This window comes from Sorex fumeus, unplaced genomic scaffold, assembly GCF_029834395.1.
Source record: "Sorex fumeus unplaced genomic scaffold, SorFum_2.1 ptg000171l, whole genome shotgun sequence".
Lineage (NCBI taxonomy): Eukaryota > Metazoa > Chordata > Mammalia > Eulipotyphla > Soricidae > Sorex > Sorex fumeus.
In genome coordinates this window covers 6,589,550-6,610,705 of record NW_026606228.1, presented here as the reverse complement: position 1 = coordinate 6,610,705, position 21,156 = coordinate 6,589,550, and the positions used below count along the sequence as shown (strand labels likewise).

The 21,156-nt window shown below is 36.4% G+C and overlaps 1 protein-coding gene across 6 annotated transcripts in view; it reads left to right on the top strand.

Annotated features, from left to right (window-relative positions):
* SMARCA1 (SWI/SNF related, matrix associated, actin dependent regulator of chromatin, subfamily a, member 1) overlaps positions 1–20,313 on the top strand; it is a 103,490-nt gene extending 83,177 nt beyond the window's left edge. For 3 of the 6 annotated variants that reach the window (XM_056107739.1, XM_056107735.1, XM_056107734.1), the window contains 2 exons: positions 18,405–18,515; positions 19,590–20,313. In XM_056107739.1, coding sequence (XP_055963714.1) covers positions 18,405–18,515; positions 19,590–19,661 — 183 coding nt within the window. In that variant the 3' untranslated portion in view covers positions 19,662–20,313. Of the gene's footprint in view, positions 1–18,404; positions 18,547–19,520 lie in introns of all 6 variants that reach the window. The other 3 variants (XM_056107738.1, XM_056107737.1, XM_056107736.1) reach the window with 3 other exon arrangements.
* The last annotated feature ends 843 nt before the right edge of the window (positions 20,314–21,156 follow it).

The following is a 21,156-nucleotide window of genomic DNA, read 5'->3' as shown; positions in this document are numbered from 1 at the left end:
CAATTATACAATGATCAGATACCCATCCCTCCACCAGTGCCCATTTTCCACCACCATGGATAATATCCCCCCACCCCCATCCCCCCATCCCCCTGTCTCTGTGGCAGGGCAATCCCCTGTGTTCTCTCTCTCCTTTTGGGTGTTGTGGTCTGCAAAAGAGGCATTGAGTGGCAAACATGTTCAGTCCATAGTCTACTTTCGACATGCATCTCCCCTCCTGGGAGGATCCTCCAAACATCCTTTATTTGGTGCTCCCTTCTCTATCTGAACTGCCCTTTCCTCTAGGATACCCGGCTGGCCTCTAAGTTATGGAGTAATCCTCCTGGTGCTGATCTCAGCTATTCTTGGGTATTAATCTCATACTTTGTTACTTTATATCCCCCAGATGAATGCAATCTTTCTATGTCTATCCCTCTCTTTCTGACTCATTTCACTTAGCATGATACTTTCCATATTGTACCACTTGTATGTAAATTTCATGACTTCATCTTTTCTAACAGCTACATAGTACTCCATTGTGTAGATGTACCAAAGTTTCTTTAACCAGTCATCTGTTCGTGGGCATTCAGGTTTCTTCCAGTTTCTGGCTATTGTAAAGAGTGCTGCAATGAACAAACAAGTGCAGATGTCACTTCGACTATACATTTTTGCCTCTCTGGGATATATTCCCAGGAGTGATACCTTGTATTCTTTAATTCTGTTATTCTTTATACATAGATAAGTAAGATCATTCTCTATTAGTCTCTTTTCCAGACCCATAGCTTTTAATTCAGCAATACAGAAACATCTATCCACAATATTTAGAAAACATGTATCTTATAATTATTAATTATAGGGGCTGGAGTGATAGCACAGCGGGTAGGGCGTTTGCCTTGCACACAGCCAACCCAGATTCGATTCTTCCGTCCCTCTCGGAGAGCCCGGCAAGCTACTCAGAGTAGCCTGCCCGCATGGCAGAGCCTGGCAAGCTTCCCATGGCATATTTGATATGCCAACAACAGTAACAACAAATCTCACAATGGAGATGTTACTGGTGCCTGCTTGAGCAAAATCGATGAACAATGGGAGAACAGTGCTACAGTGCTATTAATTATAATTATTAAGTAGACATTAATTTTTCTGGCCATTTGAAAGTTTCAGACTTCATGTACATTGACTTCTAAAACATTTATCTCCTATAAGTAAGACATTTTCCTGAAGAGGCATGCTATTATCCTACCAGATAATGTTAACAATGATATCATATAGTCCACATTAAAAATTTATTAATTGTGTCCAAAGTGTCATTCATAACTGTTTTAAACTGCTGATCCAGTCATGGTTCACATATTGTCTTTGGATTTTGAGTCAGTTTAGTGTCTTTCAAACTACATTTATTATTTTTGATGACAATGACATTTTAGAAGGTGTGTAGGCTAGACATACTGTAGAATGTCTCACATTTGTCTCATGGTTTGCTTATTGTTGTACGTAGGTTAAACATCTTTGTCAAGAAGCCATGCAGGTGATGTGTACTTTCTATTGCCTCACACAAGGAGGTAAACTGAGTCAGGTTGTGGCACTTGCCAACCAAGTGATGCAAAGTTTTATTAGTTGGGTAGTGTCATGACTGCTAGAGCAATCCTTTTTAAGACCACGTTTAATTAGGCAGGTGATACTTGGAACTGTCTGAATAATTTAAGGATTTTTTTTTTTTGGTTTTTGGGCCAAAAATGGCAGTGCTCAGGTCTTATTTCTGACTCTGTGCCCAGGGATCACTCCTTGGCAGGCTTGAAGAACCACATGGGATTCCAGGAATTGAACCCAGAATGTCCGCATGCAAGACAAATGTTTTACCTGCTGTACTATCACTCTGAACCTAAGATTTACTTATTTTAAATTTTTTCTGTGCATGCAAGTTTTATTTTATTTCCTATTAAAAAATTGGATCACCATGAGATACAGTTACAAAGCTTTCATGTTTGAGTTTCAGTCATATAATGATTTAATACCTATTCCTCCACAAGTGTACATTTTCCACCACCAGTGTCCCCAGTATCCCTCTCCCTTCCCCACCAATGACCCACCGCTTTCCCTGCTTCTATGGCAGACACTTTCCTTCTTACTCTCTCTCTTTACTTTGGGACATTAGGGTTAGGGTTAGGGTTACTGAGAGGCCATCACATTTGATCCTTTATCTACTTTCAGCACTCATCTTCCATCCCAAGTGATCCCTCCAACCATCATTGACTTAGTGATCCCGTCTCTATCCCAGCTGCCTTCTCTCCAGCTCATGACGCAGGCTTCCAACCATGGAGCAATCTTCCTGGCCCTTGTCTCTACTGTCCTTGGGTCTTATATTATGTAATTTTATGTTCCACAAATGAGTGTAGTCATTCTGTGTCTGTCCCTCTCTTTCTGACACATTTCACTTAGCATCATACTCTCCATTACTATCCTTTATAAGCTAATTTCACGACTTCATCTTTCCTAACAGCTGCATAGTATTGCATTGTGTAGATGTACCAAACTTTACCAGTTGTCTGTTCTTGGGCGCTCAGGTTGTTTCCAGATTCTGGCTATTGTGAACAGTGCTGCATTGAACACTGGTGTAGATGTCATTTCTATTGTGCTTTCGTGCACCCCCAGGATCTATTACCAGAAGTGGTATTGCTGGGCTATGTGGAAGCTCAATTTCTAGTTTTTGGAGGAATACCCATATTGTTTTCCAGAAAGGCTGGACCAGTCGGCATTCTCACCAACAATGAAAGAGAGCCCCTTTTCCCCTACATCTGCGCCAGCACTGGTTGTTCTTGATCTTTTTGATGTGTACCAGTCTCTGTGATGTGAGATGATATCTCGTTGTTGTTTTAATTTGCATCTCCCTGAAGACTAGAGATGTAGAGCATTTTAATGTGCCTTTTGGCCATTTGTATTTATTTTTTGAGAACGTTTCTGTTCTTCTCCCCATTTTTGATGGGGTTGGAGTTTTTTTATCTTTACAGTTCTACTACCAGGATTTGCTCTCGGAGAGCCCGGCAAGCTACCGAGAGTATTCGATATGCCAGACACAGTAACAACAAAGCCTCCAATGGAGACGTTACTGGGCCCGCTCGAGCAAATCGATGATCAACGGGAGGGGGGGCCTTTACCAGGATTTATTTTTTTAATGAGTAAGAATTGCTGCTTAAATTAAATTTAAATCTTTATAAAATGTCATGAGGCTGAGAAAAATTAAATAGAACAGATTTTGTTTTGGCTTCATGCAATTTTCTTTTTCTAGCATCAGTTGGGTTGATGTTAAGTTTTATTGCTACTCAGCACAGTGTTTGGGGTGGTATTGAGATAAGTACAACACGTTTTTAATATTGTAAACATTAAAGTTTGATTAACCTACATTATAAAGACAAAAGTAGATTTCTGCCATTTAAAATTGGAAAGCAACCAGAAACTAGCAATTTTAACTATGAACATTTTCTTAAATAGTTACTATTCATCATATTGATCATAAATGTAGTGCACTGATCAAAAGTAGGTGGGAGGCAATGCTTGATATTTTGACTCATTTTATAATTTCAGCTGAATAAAAAGAAAAAAGTATAAGTTGCTGTATTGATCACAATAATTTTGGTGGATTCTTTAGAACAGTGTTTCCAAAAGTGGGTGATACCACATCCTGGATGGCACTGAAGCGATCCACGGGGTTGGTAGCCTTAGGTGAAATTGTTGGGGGGCAGTTACTGTGCTCATTTGAAGAAGTTAGATTTTGTGGACATGTACTGAGTGATTTATCTTTTTGAAAGGGAGTGTAGGCCAAATAAATATGGCAACTCTGGTTTAAAAATTAGGTATTTCTTAAAACTATAACTTAAAATGTTTTTGACGCATTATTAGAACTTACATAAGAAATTTATAGAACACATAATGCTAGAGAAGCTAGAAAATTCTGTGGATCAAGCTAGGAATCTAAAGTAACTAAAAGATGGAATGGTGGACTGCCTGTATCTGAAAGCATGATATTTAGCAGGGAGGAATTTTAAGTACTATACATGAACAAAAGACTACGAAGACGTGTATGTCATCAAGACATAGTTAGAAGAATTGAGGAAACAATGAAGTATCTGCAGCGTGACAGACATATAAAGAACACTGTAGAGTAGTATTTCTATTAGCTTTGAAAATGAGATTCTGTTTTGACTGTATGAAGATTTTGAAAGTGTGTTAATTGGCTTTTTAAAAGATTCATTCTAGCTTAGTGCTTCTATGACCATGTTTAGCAGAGAACTACTTAAAAACCCATGCATTTAAAATTTTAAGCCATTTGTGACTTTAACCCAATTTAGAAACAGCATCATTAGTTTATAAAAGACAAATGCCTATTTGCGTTTGTCTATGAATCTTGTTTTAGATCATGCGTGGCCTTTTAGATGATGAAACATTTGTTGGATTTTAAATGTTCTTTCACTGTTATTTTACTATTTTTTGAAAAGGTTGAGAGTTTAATGCTGTTTTTGGTTTCTGGACTCATTAAACTAAAACAGATTCAAAAGTGCAAAGAAAACTTTACACTATTTGTAATATGAATATGACTGCAGTACTCTATAACTTTATTTCATTTTTTAAGAAGAAGTCTAGTATGTTGCTAGGAACCACTAGATGTCTCTGAACTCCCTTGTAAAGAATCTTTTTGTCTGCATCTTCCATAGAACATATACCTTTTATTCTCACAAGAGATCTAGATGGTTATGTGCAGTTTTCAGGGAACAGATATTAATTTTGTAGGTCATTACAAAATCAAATCTTATTTTTTATTAAAATTATTTTTATCCTTGTTTACCTTCTGGAAAGGTGGAGTTGATGATTTTTAAAGAATATAAAAATACCTAATAGTTTCTTTCATACTTAAATATTTTTATGAGTTTTTTGTTAATTTTACTATACTAATTTAATTTACTTCTTGTGAATCGATAATTGCTTTTATCTCTGAATATATTCAGAATAGGTGGAGGCAATATATTTTTAAGTAGGCATATATATTTTTAGACTATTTTATGATAATATTCACTAAGATTTTGAATGAATTATTAATGTTCTTTGATATTTTTCTCTCGCAATTTAAATAATTGCCTTTGTATAGTGAATCACCTTCACAACCTAGAAAGAGAAACTTCCACCTTGAAAAGAGGCACTTACTCGGATCGTAAAATCCCAAATAATAATGGTGGGTCAGGTGTCAAAATATTGAATGTAATCAAAGTAGAGAGAGAGTAATGTGGAAATAATCTACCCCACAGGTAGGGGGACGGTGTGGGGTGGGGGTTTACTGGGGTTTTTGGTGGTGGAGAATGGGCACTGGTGAAAGTACGGGTGTTTCATTGTATGAAGACTTAAATCCGAAAGGTTTGTAACTGCTCTCATAGTGATTCAATAAATAAAGTTATAAAAAATGAAAAAAGTAAGGTGGAGTTCATGCCCAATTCAATCAGCCCAATCAATGGCTGAATAAATAGCAGTACTCCTACATTAAAAAAAGAGGTACTCCAAAGAAACAGTGACCAAAATACAAAGACAGTCTACAGAATGGGAAAGGATATTCGCCGAATACACATCTGACAAGGGGTTGATATCCAGGATATACAAAATACTGGTTAAACTCCACAAGAAGAAAACATCCAACCCCATCCAAAAATGGGGCAATGAAATGAACAGAAACTTTCTCAAAGAAGAAATCCGAATGGCAAAAAAGCACATGAGAAAATGCTCTACATCATTAATCATCAGAGAGATGCAGATCAAAACCACAATGAGATACCATCTCACACCTCAGAGACTGGCCCACATTCAAAAGAACAAAAGCAACCGATGCTGGCGTGGATGTGGCGAGAAAGGGACACTCCTTCACTGTTGGTGGGAATGTCCACTGGTTCAGCCCTTCTGGACAACAGTATGGACGATTCTCAAAAAATTAGAAATTGAGCTCCCATTTGACCTAGCAATACCACTCCTGGGAATATATCCCAGAGAGGCAAAAATGTATAGTCGAAGTGACATCTGCACTTGTTTGTTCATTGCAGCACTCTTTACAATAGCCAGAAACTGGAAGAAAACTGAATGCCCAAGAACAGATGACTGGTTAAAGAAACTTTGGTACATCTACACAATGGAGTACTATGTAGCTGTTAGAAAAGATGAAGCCACGAAATTTACATACAAGTGGTACAATATGGAAAGTATCATGCTAAGCGAAATGAGTCAGAAAGAGAGGGATAGACATAGAAAGATTGCATTCATCTGGGGGATATAAAGTAACAAAGTATGAGATTAATACCCAAGAATAGCTGAGATCAGCACCAGGAGGATTACTCCATAACTTAGAGGCCAGCCGGGTATCCTAGAGGAAATAGGCCAGCCAGGTATCCTAGAGTTCAGATAGAGAAGGGAGCACCAAATAAAGGATGTTTGGAGGATCCTCCCAGGAGGGGAGATGCATGTCGAAAGTAGACTATGGACTGAACATGTTTGCCACTCAATGCCTCTTTTGCAGACCACAACACCCAAGCGGAGAGAGAGAACACAGGGGATTGCCCTGCCACAGAGGCAGGGGGGGATGGGGGGATGGGGTTGGGAGGGATATTATCCATGGTGGTGAAAAACGGGCACTGGTGGAGGGATGGGTATCTGATCATTGTATAATTGAAACCCAAGCACAAAAAAAATTGTAAATCTACAACTGTAAAAAAATAAATAAAAAAAAGAGGTACTTACAATTTCCAAAATTAAAATAGTTTGTCTCATTGAGAAATCATACTTAGAAATAAGGAGGATGGGGCTGGAACAATAGCACAGCGGGTAGGGCATTTGCCTTGCACATGACCCACCGATCCGGCTTTGATTCCCAGCATCCCATATGGTCCCCCGAGCACCGCCAGGAGTAATTCCTGAGTGCAGAGCCAGGAGTAACCCCTTAGCATCGCTGGGTGTGACCCAAAAAGAAAAAAGAAGAAGAAGAAGAAGAAATACGGAGGATGTAATTTGATTTGTTATGTGAGTGTGTCACTGGATTGAAATATAAATCTTACTAATGATCAACTTTAAGCTTAGGTCACCAAAGAAGCAATCTTAAAAAAAATAATCTTGCTTAAAGGTGGCTCTTCTTTCCCAGAGACACCAGTAAAGGTGGTGTCTTAATTTTTTCTAGCTATTTAGGGGGAAAAGTAGACACCTTAGTAGTTATATTTTATTCAGAGATATCAAATATGAATTCATGGTATCTGACTTAATAGCCTTAAAGTGCTTAAAGGAATGAGCCTCCACTTCCAGATTTGCCTCACTTTGAAAGCCTTCCACTAAAGGTTGAAGATTTCTTTTGAGACACTTCTCCATTTAAAAATGCTAGCTATACAAAAGAGAAAATGTGTTTTAGTTTCATTTCTCGGTGCTAAAAATATTGTGATTTCTTTCTCTGAGAACTTGTGTGGTCTTTTAGTAAGTAATCAGTCTCTATTGAATGATAAAAATAAGTAGGAAGGATATGAGCCATTTAGACTTTTCAGCTTAGAGCATATGAATTGTTCTACCTTTTCCCTAAGAAAAAATATTATAATGAGTTCCTAGTCATAGGACTTTCAAAAACTATTAGAGTAAAAAGGGTATTTACCATGTGACTGTAAAATGATAGAACATGCTCTCTCTTTATGTGTGAATATATATGTATCCTTTTATAGAATGATTTCCAGTCCTTTTACAACATTAACCCATTAATTTTCTTGCCATTCCTTTCTGGGAATGGATGTCAGAATACTCTCTGTTCATTTAATGTTGTACTAACATAACTCAGGGATGTGAGAGTTTGAGAGGTCCAAAGATTTAATGCATTACTCAGTTACTGAATAGAACATGGGAAAGTACTTTAATCAGTATTTCTGTAGACCGTTTAAAGTCCCTGTATGTACATAAAAGGAAAGAAAGTAAAATTTAACTTTCTGAGAAAAAAAGAGCATTTAAAATTTTTTCCTCCTTTATTTATTTAGAGCACATTTCTTGATATAACCTTTTATTGTTAATATTGTTGTTCTTATTCTTTTTTTTTCTTTTTGGACCACACCTGGCGATGCACAGGAATTTGGGTTACTCCTGGCTCTGCACTCAGGAATTATCCCTGGCGGTGCTCAGGAGACCATATGGGATACTGAGAATCCAACCCGGGTCAGTAGCGTGCAAGGCAAACGCCCTACCCGCTGTGCTATCGCTCCAGCCCCTGTTGTTCTTATTCTTAATTTTATTTAAAAAATTTCTACCTTTATCTTCTGGGAGACCCTTTTCTTTTTTCTCTAGCCAGCTCAAGAATCTGTGTGCAATGTCCATGGCTTTGTGCTTAGAGTTGAATCAAGGTATTAGTAATTAATTACTTCAATCTCCTATATTTTGTAGTAGTATAATTTTTGGGGGGTACACACCTAGCTGTGCTCACAGCTTACTCCTGGCTCTGCGCTCTGAGGTCTGAACTGCTGGTAGTTCTTGGGGTACCATATGTGGTGCTAGGGACCAGGTCGGCTGCCACCCTTACCCGCTGTACTATTTTGTACTAGTTTTAAAATGCATTTTCCTGATAGCATGTCTGAAAGAAAATACACCGTTGTCCCTGGTGTAGTAAATATTTTATATAGTTTATTTTCAAGTTACAGCTTAATTATCAATAAAATTGTACCTCGTTCAAATTAAGAAAATTGTATTCCTCATTATAATTGCAGGAGGAAAAATGCTTTTAAGAAAAGAATTGCCACTGCTTTTATGGGGTTTTCAGTGATAATGTTGGTATGATAGCCTGTGAGTAGAGAAGTACTGGAAAATGTGGAAACATTGGCAACTGAATTACAAAGTGCTCTATTCACTGTATTGAAGATTTTTGTCACTAATATGTAGGAATTATAGTTATTGAAAAGTTTTAGCAAAGTAGTGACATGATTGAATTTAAAGTTTTGAAATACTGTTCTGTGGAAGTAGAAAAATGTCTACTTTAACTGCCAAGTTCTGGCTGATGGTTCCCAAATTAATAGATTTTTTTCTGTTGCTCATCTCTTTTTTCTTTCTCTTGCCTAAAGATTCACTATCTGCCTCATAACAATTTCTTTTTCCATAAAAGCCAACTATATTGTACTTTTGGCTTAGTATGTTACTTATATACTTTTATTATACTATTTATTTACTTCTGTTTTTTTTCTGAAACATATTTCTCAGGGTCTGATCCTGGCTCTGTTTGTGGGAGCTGCTTCTGGTGGTGCTAAGGGAACTATTATGGTGCCAGGGATCGAACCTGAGTCTCCTGCATATAAATGAGCGTACACACAGCTCATTGAACTATCCCTAACAATTTTTACTACTATTCTCTTAACATTCAAGTGTAATTGATTATATCAGAAGAGGTCAGCATAGTACCTTATATAAAGTAGATATTAAGTGAATAAGTGAGACTTTTGCACCTTAGTCTGTTTCAGAGATTCCTATAGCTGGATCAGATTTATATTGAATGTGAGGAAATATTCCAATGGGTTTAATTTTTTTTCTTTTTCTATTTTTAAACCTGTTTCTAGAGATCGGCTCTGTTTGGCTGTCATCCCCACAACTTTTCTATTTCTATGAGTTTAAATAGCTTATTGTAAACATATGCTTTATTAACAACTGCAGTATGATTTAAGATGGAATTCGTACAGCAATATGAAATACAATAAATGCACTACCAGGAGTTTGTTTTAGATATTTATACTCTTATGTTATCTTGTGAGATGGTGACACAACATTTTATAAATATATTTATTTAAATAGTAAAAAATAACTTAAGACATCATAACATTTGAGGCTTGTTCAAGAGATGTAGCAAACATTTATTTAAATATAGTCTTCCATTTAGCTCTCAGGGTGCTGGACCCTGAGATTCTGGTTATAGGAAGCCATTGCTTTTTGTTTTATTTTAGTAAGAACTGTGGAAGAATATTCTTCTACAGTTCTTACAGAACTGTGTATAAATTTAGAGACACAAATGTTGAGCACAGAAGTATGTGTGTGTGTGTTGTGTGTGTATATGTGTGTGCGCGCTCCTTTTGCTCTTGCTCATTCACCCTCTTTTGACATTCACCCACAACAGGCATAGACCTTCTGTCATTCAGACTTAGGTAGGCTTAGTGTCCAGGATTTTAGTACATAGGAAATGTAATGTGGAGCCTTCTTTAATCTCTTTCAATAAGTCACTTCAAGTCTACTGATGCTTTCTGTGCCTTTTGAATTGATGCTTTGAAGCTGATTATTGGGGCAAAGGATATTTGAACTTGGTACCCAGCATGATTGATATTCACCACACACTAAGGGACAGTTTTGCACCATGGCAAACATTCCATCATTTATTAAATAAAGGTAGAATTACATATCCTGGTATTCTAAAGTTGAAACCTGAGTAATTCAGAATTGAATAGAATTGTAGACCATTAAACAGATATAGAAAGCCAGGGCAGCACAGTTTAAAGTCAATCTAGACAATAGTTTTAAAACGAGTTGACGAACCATGACCTGTGGCCTGCTTTTGTATGGTCTGCAAGCCAAGAATGATTTAACATTTTCACAGATTGAAAAGAAATCAGAACAAAACTAGTTTTGACATGTGATTATAATACAAAATCCAAATTCCACTGTTTGTAGCAAGGTTTTATTGGAGCACAACCGTACTCATTCATTTATGTATTATTATCTCCGGCTGCTTTCTTGCTGCAGAGGCACAGCTGAGTAGTTGTGACAGAGATCAAATATACAACAAAGCTGATATTTACAACCTGGCTCTTAACAGAAAAGATGTGTCAAACCCTGGTTTAAACAAATATTTAAGAGAGTTGATAACAGTCCCACTAGTTATGGTTAAGAGTTCCTTTTACATCATATTCGCACTGACACAAACTTTTCTCAGTATTTTTGCTTGTTTTGGGGCCACAATTGGCAATGTTCAGGGGTCACTCCTAGTTCTGCACTCAGGAACTATTCCTGGTGGTGCTCGGGGGGGACCATATGGGATGTCTGAGACCAAGTCTAGGCAAGGAAATCACCCTACCCGCTATACTGTCTCTCTGGTCCTGCTCTCAGTATTTTTAATATGTACCATTCTCACTGGTGTAGGATGATATCTTATTGTTGTTTTGATTTGGATTTCCATAATAATAAGTGATGTTGAGTATTTTTCATGTGCCTGTTGGCCAGGTATTTTCTTCCTCAGAGAAATCCCTGGTGGGATCTGTGCTGGAAAACTGTGTTTCTAAAACTCAAATATGAATAGCTTTGTAAATCATGGTGTTTTAATACAACTATAAAAGAAGATAAAAAATAGAGGAAGGCACTTGGGTTAAAAGAAGTGACAAAAATAAATAATATAACCAAGGGCAAAGGGTAGATTGAAGTGTTAAATAGTCCTTCACGTATTGGTGGGGGTTATCTGGTGGTGATTGTGATGGAATCATGATACTTTTCCTGTAATATTTGAAATATTGTCATATAGGAGAGGGAATCATACTGTTTTATTTGATTACAAGACCTATATCCAGAATGTCAAAAGCTATGGGAGTCATTTTAAACTTTTTCAAAAAGTGGAATTGATAATTTTGGGAAGAAATGGGCACCCAGAGTTAGAAGAATTTTGACAGACCGATTGGCTAATTTTGTTGGTAAGGACCTCGTAGAAGGAATCTGGTGCAATTTGAATGATATTTTAAGTTACTTTCTAAGTTTGAGAGCCTATTATTTTATGAACTCTTACTATTGGCAACCTGTATCAAGAGATTTCTGGAGACAAATATATCCTTGATTGCACCACTTTTCCTGCTCAGAAATGGTCAGTTATTTTAGCAACTGGATGAAGTAAAATTCCTTAGTTCATCACTTTTAGTTTCTAGGTTCCTTGTACTTTGAAAGCAATAGCCCTTTCTATGCACTCTTATCCTGCAAAGTATTTCCTGAGTTGATTTCTACCATATATCTCTCAGTGTATAGCAATATGTTATATGCAACAAGAAGGGTTTTGTGTTCAAATTTGGGAAATGTCAACAGTGAATCCTGTCCGTGATAATTCCAATCTACCTTAGAATTTTAAAAGCTTCAAGAATTTCTGCCAAGAAGAAATTCATTTACCTTTTGAAAAGTCCACCATTTCTCTCTCTCTCTCTCTCTCTCTCTCACACACACACACACACACACACACACACACACACACACTACTCTTTGTTTTTTGCACAACTATTAACAATAGTTTTTCATTTATATTTCTCCATTCTTTATAGATTTTGCAAGCCCTTTCTTCCTCTTATGGCCATTTTTCTCCTCATAGTAAGATGTAAATATAAGTTAGACTAAAAAATTGGGGAAACAGTTTGAGAACCCATGAACCATTTCCCATAACCACAGGAAAAGAGAAGGATAAATAGATACTTTGTATGGGAAATTATATGAAATGAACATGTTTTTTTTATTTTTAAAATAAAATAATTTATTATGTTGCTTTCTAAAAAACTGAAGCTATTAAAAAAAGTCAGGGTAAGCATATTATATAAAAGCAAAAAAAAATAATAATCTTAAGGAAGGACAACAGCTACGAGTTTTTGCTCCTCAAAGATCCATGTGTTTCTTGATATATTGTCAATATCTTTCTATAGCCTTAAAATTCTTCAACTTTATGAAATGAACATGTTTTTGATAGAAAATTTTGCATAGTCTCTCAGAGTAGCAGTCAAGTGAAACACTAATTTATTGGTAATCTGACCTTTCTCCCTGTAATTTTTGGTTTTAGCTAGTGATCTGTTTATCATACCATCTGTTTAGCTGGTCAGTCTTTAAGCTTGTGAATAAAAGGAGGGGTTGGTATCTATAGAGGAAGTGATATTACTTTTGCTAGGAATGTAAGATCCATACTTGCCCATTCCAGTGGGACCTTTCCCTAGAGTGTAAGATTATATTTCTGTGTCTGAAGTAGTTAGTGACAGGTTAAAATAAATGAAGGTGAGAACATATTACAGTCTATTTATAATCATTTTGACATAAATTTTTGCCTGCTTATGGACGGTCTCAAAAGTATTAATTTTTTTTTCCTCCCTGGATCACCCATATGAACCCTGAATATATTTCTAAAGATATCTGCAGTAACAGGCAACCATTGCTTATTGAGAATAATAATAGCCAGGGGGTATAACTTAATGATTCAGAAAAGCTTCACACAAAGACTGTCTGGTCTCCCTAGAAACCAAAAGTCAAATTTCATCAGGGTCAACTTAGCCCTTTCTATAATAGATAAATTGAATAACATGCTGTTTAATTTGTATGTGTGTTATTGAATGAAGCCATGAAAAGTCATTGATCCGCATACTAAAGATACTACTATTGTTTGGATAAGATAGAAAAATTCCAGTGTTAATTTTCCTCAATTATTTAAACCTTTAGTAATTGAGGACGCACAGGAAACTTTAATGTACCAGTACTTGGGTCTTTTCAAAAATCTTTTCACAGATCCTCTTAATTAACATTATCTCTAAAGATTTTCTAAAATCCCCTCCAGTCTCCATAAATTTGAAATGATCTCTAAAAATAAAATGGCATAATGGGAAGAAATTAGAGGGTGCTGAGTGTGAATCCTGATTCTGAAACTTCATAGGATTGTGCAATGTGGTCAAGTTCTGTGGCTCATTTTTAACTTTCTCTGTAGGATCAGAATATTGATGCTGACTGCAGAGGTTCTCATGAGATTTAATTTTACAGTATAGTCAACATCCCTGACATTGAGAAAAAAGTGTTTTTAATGTCAAAACTGTTTTTGCATCACTATACATAGCTTCTCACTCCTTTCTTGGGGCATTTGCCCCACACTGCTTTCATTTGGGAAGATAAGACTTTGTTAAACAATTGGCATTTCAGGACTGGAGAGATGGAACAGTGGGTGGGATGCTTGCCCTTCATGTGGCCAACCTGAGTTCGATTTCCCAGCATCCCATTGGTCCCTTGAGCACTTCCACAGTAATTTCTGAGTGCAAAGCCAGGAGTAAGTCCTGAGCACTGCCGGGTGTGGCCCCCCAAACAAACAAACAAACAAATTCGGCATTTGTTTAAAGTGTTGTTGATTTCCTAAGATTTCAATGTTTATTGCAGAAAAATTGGTAATTACAGAGTAGTATGAAGAATAAAACACAAAAGGTTGGTGTCCTTTAGAGATAGCCACTGTTCACTAGTAAAAACACCATGATTAATATTCTCTCAGCTGCTTCTTTGTATCTAGGTATATACATATGTTTGTGTATTCTATTTCCAAATTACCAAGAATTTAGTTTTCCTATATTTGCCTGCAAAAAATAACACTTCTCCAAGCTTTCTTTTGTAAATTTGTTTGATAAAGTTCCTTTCCCTCTTGTATTTCTAGGAGTGGAATTGGTAGGTCAGTGGGTATGAAATTTTAAAGGAGCTTCATTGATATTTCCAATTGCTTTCTAGAAAGGCAGTGTATTAGCCTGCTTGGGCTGCTGTAACATAATACTTCAGGTTTGAACAAGAGAAAGTTCTATTTTGGAGCTTCCAGTTAAGTTGGTTTCTCATGATACCTTTCCCCCTGGCTTACAGATGGCTTCTCACTGTGTCCTCACACAGCCTTTCCTTTCTGTAGGCACAGAGGGAAAGAGAAGTCTGGGTGTGTCTCTTCCTCTTTAAGAACACCAGCCTGAAGCCTGAGAGATAGTCGGTGGTTAGCTAAGATCATTGCCATGAATTCCACTGACCCTGGGTCAGAATTCTCAGCACCACATATAATCCCCTGAGCACTGCCAGGGTTTGCTTCTTAGCACAGAGTCAGGAATAACTCATGATCATTTGCCAATATGGCCCACATTCAGAAAAAAGTTAAAAGAACAACTGTCCTGTTGGATCAGAGCCCACCCTATTATTTCACTTAACCGTTATTATCTCCTTAAAGGCTCCATCTTTAAGCACAGTCATATGATTGAAAGAAAGAGTTTCAACATAAGAATTATGGATGGATTACAATCATACAATGATCACTGTATGACTGTAATGCAAACACGAAAGTTCTTAAGTTTGTAACTGTACCGCACAGTGATTCAGTAATAAAAAATAATAAAAAATAAAATGCAAATAAAAGATAATTATGGATGGGCCTCACAATTAAGTCCATAACAATGATTAGGGCATCCATCATCAGTGAGTGAGAGTTTCCATTTCATCTTACTGCCAACATTATATTCATACAACATACTGCTAATTTTATTAAGATGGTATTATTTTACTTTGAAATTCTTTGATCATTAGCTAGAGAGAAACTTTTAATATTATTTGTTTTTATTTGGGGATGGTTTCCTTTTTATATTCTTGATTAGGGTTATAATAGTGTTTAATTTAGTTTATGGTATCAATAGCCAAAGTACTGCACACAGACATCAGTGAAATGCCCATGACCATCCACCCTTGTCCTTGTGTCACCTGTAATCTGACCTTCTTTTTTCCCCACCCCCACCCCCATTATTTGTTACTTAACAGTTAAGGTTTTGGTGGTACTATTTTTTAAAAAATTAAAAACAATTGATTAAGTTTCTGTAATTTATTATATGGTTAATCATGGCTTCCAATGCACATGAAGCCAATACCACACCCATCATCAGTGCACCCACCTCCCTTCCCCAATGACCCCACACCCCTCTCTTTCTTTTTTTTTTAAATTTTTATTAGCGAGACATCATGAGGTACAGTTGTAGACTTACAAATTTTTGTGTTTGTGTTTCAATTATACAATGATCAAATACCCATCCCTTCACCAGTGCCCATTTCCCACCACCACGGATCCCAGTATCCCTCCCAGCCCCCAGCCCCCCATCCCACCCTGCCTCTGTGTCAGGGCATTCCCTTTTGTTCTCTCTCTCTCTTATTGGGTGTTGTGGTTTGCAAAAGAGGCAATGGGTGACAATCATGTTTGGTCTATAGTCTACTTTCAGCATGCTTCTCCCATCCTGACACCCCTCTCTTTCAAGCTCACATCACCACCAATTCAGAGTTCAGTTCTTTGGACCTTACTTACCACCAGCTTATCTTCTCTTAGCACCATCTATGTATTCCAGACCCTCCACCTAGCTTTCTGGCTTACTTCCAGTCAGCCTCATCATTTTCTTGCACCCTCTTCCCTCTACCCCCAACCTGGCACTCTCAGGTCTGTAATCTAGTACCCATGATTTATTTATTTTTTAAATAATTTTTATTAATGAATCACTGTGGGGTACAGTTACAGACTTACAAACTTTCATGCTTGCGTTTCAGTCATACAATGATCGAGTACCCATCCCTCCACCAGTTCCCATTCTCCACCACCACTGATCCCAGTATCATTCCACCCACTCCCACCCCGTCCTCCCACCCCACCCAGTCTCTGTGGCAGGGCATTCCCTTTTGTGTCTCTCTCCTTTTGGGTGGTGTGGTTTACAATAGAGGTATTAAGTGGTCATCATGTTCAGTCTATAGTCTACTTTCAGCATGCAACTCCCATCCCGAGTGAGCCCTCCTAGCACCCTTTACTTGGTAGTCCCTTCTCTATCTGAGATGCCTTTTCCCCCAGCATGTGAGGCGAGCTTCCAAGCCGTGGAGCAATCCTCCTGGTAATGCCGATGATTTATTATTGATTGACACTGCCTTAATTTTTTAAATTTTTAAATTTTTTTTAATGAATCACTGTTTGATACAGTTACAGACTTAAAAACTTTTGTGCTTATGGTTCAGTCATACAATGATTGAGCCCGATCTCGTCTGATCTCAGAAGCTAAGCAGGGTCAGGTCTGGTTAGTACTTGGATGGGAGACACTGCCTTGATTTTTTGACCAGTTTTGGGTTGCGATTCTTAATTGCCAGTATATCTACATTTTCTTTTGGTGGGGTTGTGGGGAATCGCACCTGGCTATTTAGGATTTACTCCTGGCAATGCACGGGTGATCATATAGAATGCCGGGTATCGGATCTGGGTTGACCATGTCCAAGGTTAGCCTCTGCCCATATTACTATCTCTTCAGCCCTTAAACCTACATTTTCATTTGAGTGTTGAACTATTTTGTATTTTGTCAGACAGTTTTACTTACAGAGAAAAGTAGTTATCTTTGAAAATGTAATTTGATCTTTGATGGTTAACTTTTCTTTAAAATATAGCATACTGCACTGTGTTTATAATTGAGTTTCCCTGTGAATGAATCATGTGTAGTGCTCACCATATATTCATAAAATCTGTTTCTAGTTTGGATGCATTGATTTTCTGGTAGTGAAACACAAATAGTGGCAAGGTTTTATGCAAAATCTTTCCAGGTATTATTTGCTCTAGATTAATAATACTTTCCATGTTTCCTGAGTTAATTTCCTAATAGTGTTTCCTGAGATGTGCTCCTCAGAACTCTGGTTCTTCAAGCGTCCTGTGGGAAGAGATTATATAGTTAAATAGCTAAATTATTTAACTGTAGTTAAATTCCAAAGTTAAATAGCTTTGGAAGTAGCAATGCCCTCCTAGGATTTCAAAATGCTCTTCATGAACTTAGAGGCTCTGAGACATTCTCTAGTAAAGAAACTTGTTTGACTTTTGTCACCTGCATACTTTGAAATCTTACTTTGACCAAAGAACTTCGCTTTATGTTATTTTTTATTTATATGCCTTTTTGCTAACTTTCATAGTTTGAAATATTTACATACACACAGGAAGTTATAAAGGAATGTACAGGAAGGGCCCATGGGTTATCTTCAGCCAGTTTTTCATAATGGTAACATTTTACATAATTATAGTACAATACCACAACTAGGAAATTGACATAGATAAAATTCATGGGATTTATTGAGATCTCATAAGTTATACATGCAAGCATGTGTGTATGTGCATAGTTCACAGCAATTTTATCACTTGTAAATCAGTGAAACTAGTACCAGCACAAGACTCCCTGTGTGAGTGCTTGAGTGACACCTTCTCTTTTCCTAACTTCTGGCAACCATTGATATATTTCTGTATTTTGTCATTTCAAAAATGTTATGTAACTGGAATGACATGCTTTGTAATTTTTGAGTTTGCATATTTTTTACTCAATGCAATTTCTCAAGGTTCATCCAGGTTGTTACATGTATCAGTGGTTCTTATTCTTTTTTATTGCTGAGTTCTATTTTATTATAAGGATGTATGCATCACAGGTTTTTTGTAACTCTTCATCCACTGAATGACAGTAGTCTCCTTCCATTTTGGGGGTGGACCATTATAATAACTGATAAGAATATTGTTCTGAATAATACCAGTTTTAGAAATTCCATTCAACAGAAATGACAATTAAAATATCACTTTTTAAGGGTTATGACTGGGTTGCAAAAACTAAAAGTTTAATTATTTGGTTTAGGAGTTTCAGAGACGCTGTAATACTCTGATATCATTGATTGAGAAAGAAAACATGGAAATTGAGGAAAGAGAGAGAGCAGAAAAGAAGAAACGGTCAACTAAAACTCCAATGGTAAAATTTTCAGCATTTTCCTAACTTTTAGGTAGATCCCATTTTTTTTTTACATAATTGAAATGTCTATATTATGTTTCATGCCATAGTGGTACTTATGAAAACTGGTTTTATAAAATTTTCTTTTGCAGAAAAAGAACTATGTTCAGACTATGTTTCCTATTTGTTTATAGTACATATGGTTAGGAACTCCTTAGGAACAGGGTTCAGTACTTAGAATAAATCCTCATGATTTTGAACAGAAATATAATGGAAGCAAAAATCTTTTGAACTGACATTAGAACTGTCATGGGGGCAAGAGAAGAGGGATGGGTTGAAATGGAATGTGACTGAGGTTAAAACTGGGAGTTCTTATTTGATCAAATAAGTTTTCTTTGTGGAACTATGTGTTGTAAATGAGAACTTTGCTTTACAGACAACAAAGCTTTATTTGGTATTAAGTTTATTGTTGAATAAAACAATAACGATTTTAAACCAGTCAAGTTGCCTTGTACAACTACAGTTTAAAATACTCTTGAATAGATTTTATCATCTGAGTGTGGCTAAGTAAACTACCATATTTCATCAATCTAAGATGCCTTCCATTTTAAGACACAGCATTATTTTATGTGCCATAAGGAAAAAAATGCTGCCAAATAACTATGATTTTCCATCAATTACATGATTTCACAGATGCTAAAATGGGAAAGATATGTGCACCTTAGAATATATGAAATTTGGTATTTTGACACTGATCATAAGGTTTTTAAAAATAATATACCACAAATAAAATTTACCCAGAAAACTTAATAGTTCTTTAAGAGTACGTTTATAGTACCATGTGTAAGTAGACACTGATGACTATTTTTGATGGGTATTTTCTTGTCTTTTCCTAAAAAGAAACATCTTTGAAGGTTATTTTACATTGGGTTATGTAGTTTGTTGGGCTATATAGAATATTAACTGTGAGTATAAAATTTAAGTGAATATTCATGTTAAAATTTTTTTAATGCATTTACATCCTAGATTTAACATTGTTGGGCCATTTAAAAATGTGCATACTGGAGCAGAACATTAAATCTGTTTCCATTTTAGTCACAGAAAAGAAAAGCAGAGTCAGCTACTGAGAGCTCTGGAAAGAAGGATGTCAAGAAGGTGAAATCCTAAAGCCTAGAAATAAAGTTTTTAATGGGAAATTGCTATTTTCTTGTTCCCATCTTCAAATGCTAATTGCCAGTTCCAGTGTATTCATGGTACTTTAAGAAAAATCTCTTTGATTTTGATTTCGTGCATATTTTATATATTTTACAATGCTTTCTACCTGAAATGTGTAGCTTTATATTTTATGCATTCTAGTATTTTTGTGTACTGTATTTTGTGCATTTCATGTCTTCATCAAAAACCTCTCAGTCCTTGTTCTTTTGAAGCTTGTGCTGAGGTTTTAGCTTTTCTATGTTTTATATGCCGCTTCTTTGAAAGAGAACCTAGATTCTATAGCTGTATTATTGTTGTTTCATACTTTAAATTTATATGGCTGTGGAAAAATCAATTAAAATGATTTGAGGAGAAAGACTTTTTCACTTCTTTGTTGCTTTCTTTTCTATTGAGTATGGGTTTGTATGTGTTACTGCATACTGTTATTAGCATAATTATTGTTTCTTTGAGGTCATCTAAATATTTTTCCCAAAGGAATAAAGGGTGAGAAAAGAAAATTATTAAAAGAAAACTAATATTTGATACTGTGCTTGCTGTCAGTATACATTACATTTAAATTATTCTCTAAATATTCAAGTGGGAAATATAATAAAGAAATGTCTATAAGAAATTTAATTATTTCCTGTTTTTTGTGCAGTGGAAAATAGTTTATTTGTTGAATTTTATTGTTCACTACTATCCATTTGGTTTAAAGTTCAAGCTCTGCTTGTGCATTATCTTCTGCCCCACTGAGCCAGATAGAGGGGTGTGGTTATAACATATAGATTTATTATCTACAAAAATAGGAATGTGAAATCAGTGCTATATGTGCAGGAGAGGGCTATCTTCTATAGGAAAACAGTTGTACTTAGACAACAAACAATCTCAAAATGTCAAAGGTTTTACATACGAAGAGTTTATTTCTTGCTCTCATTATGGCCCCAATTCATGCTAGAGGAATATAGGGAATGGAAAAGGAGGTGCTCCACATTGTCACTCAAGATTCCAGGCTGACTGAGTGAGGCTCCACTCTGAAAGCTGTACCATCTGGGGCAATAGCTTTTTCAGCTGCCCTCGTAGGAGAAAGAGGCAGGAGTATCTAAAGGAGGCTTTTACCACTTCAGCCAGTATTGACACGTGTCACAGCTTCTTATATTTCATGGTCTAAAACCAGTCACAAGATCTTAAAGGGCTAGAAAATGTTGGGAAACATATAGACTGCTTTGCATCACTGCCTCTTCCACATGAACGGAGTTTAGGAAAGACCTTGGTCTGTCTCATGAAGCAGTTAGTGTCCAGGGCAGATAATAAGGGAGTAGGAAAAAGCAAATCAGAATTGAGTGTGAAACACAGCAAATATAAGCAAAACTGACAATTAGCAGGGTCATGATATTAATTATCAAAACAAGGTTTGGGGCAGCAGAGAGTTTTATGTACCCTTCCTCTCCCAAGAATTTTGCATTTCTGG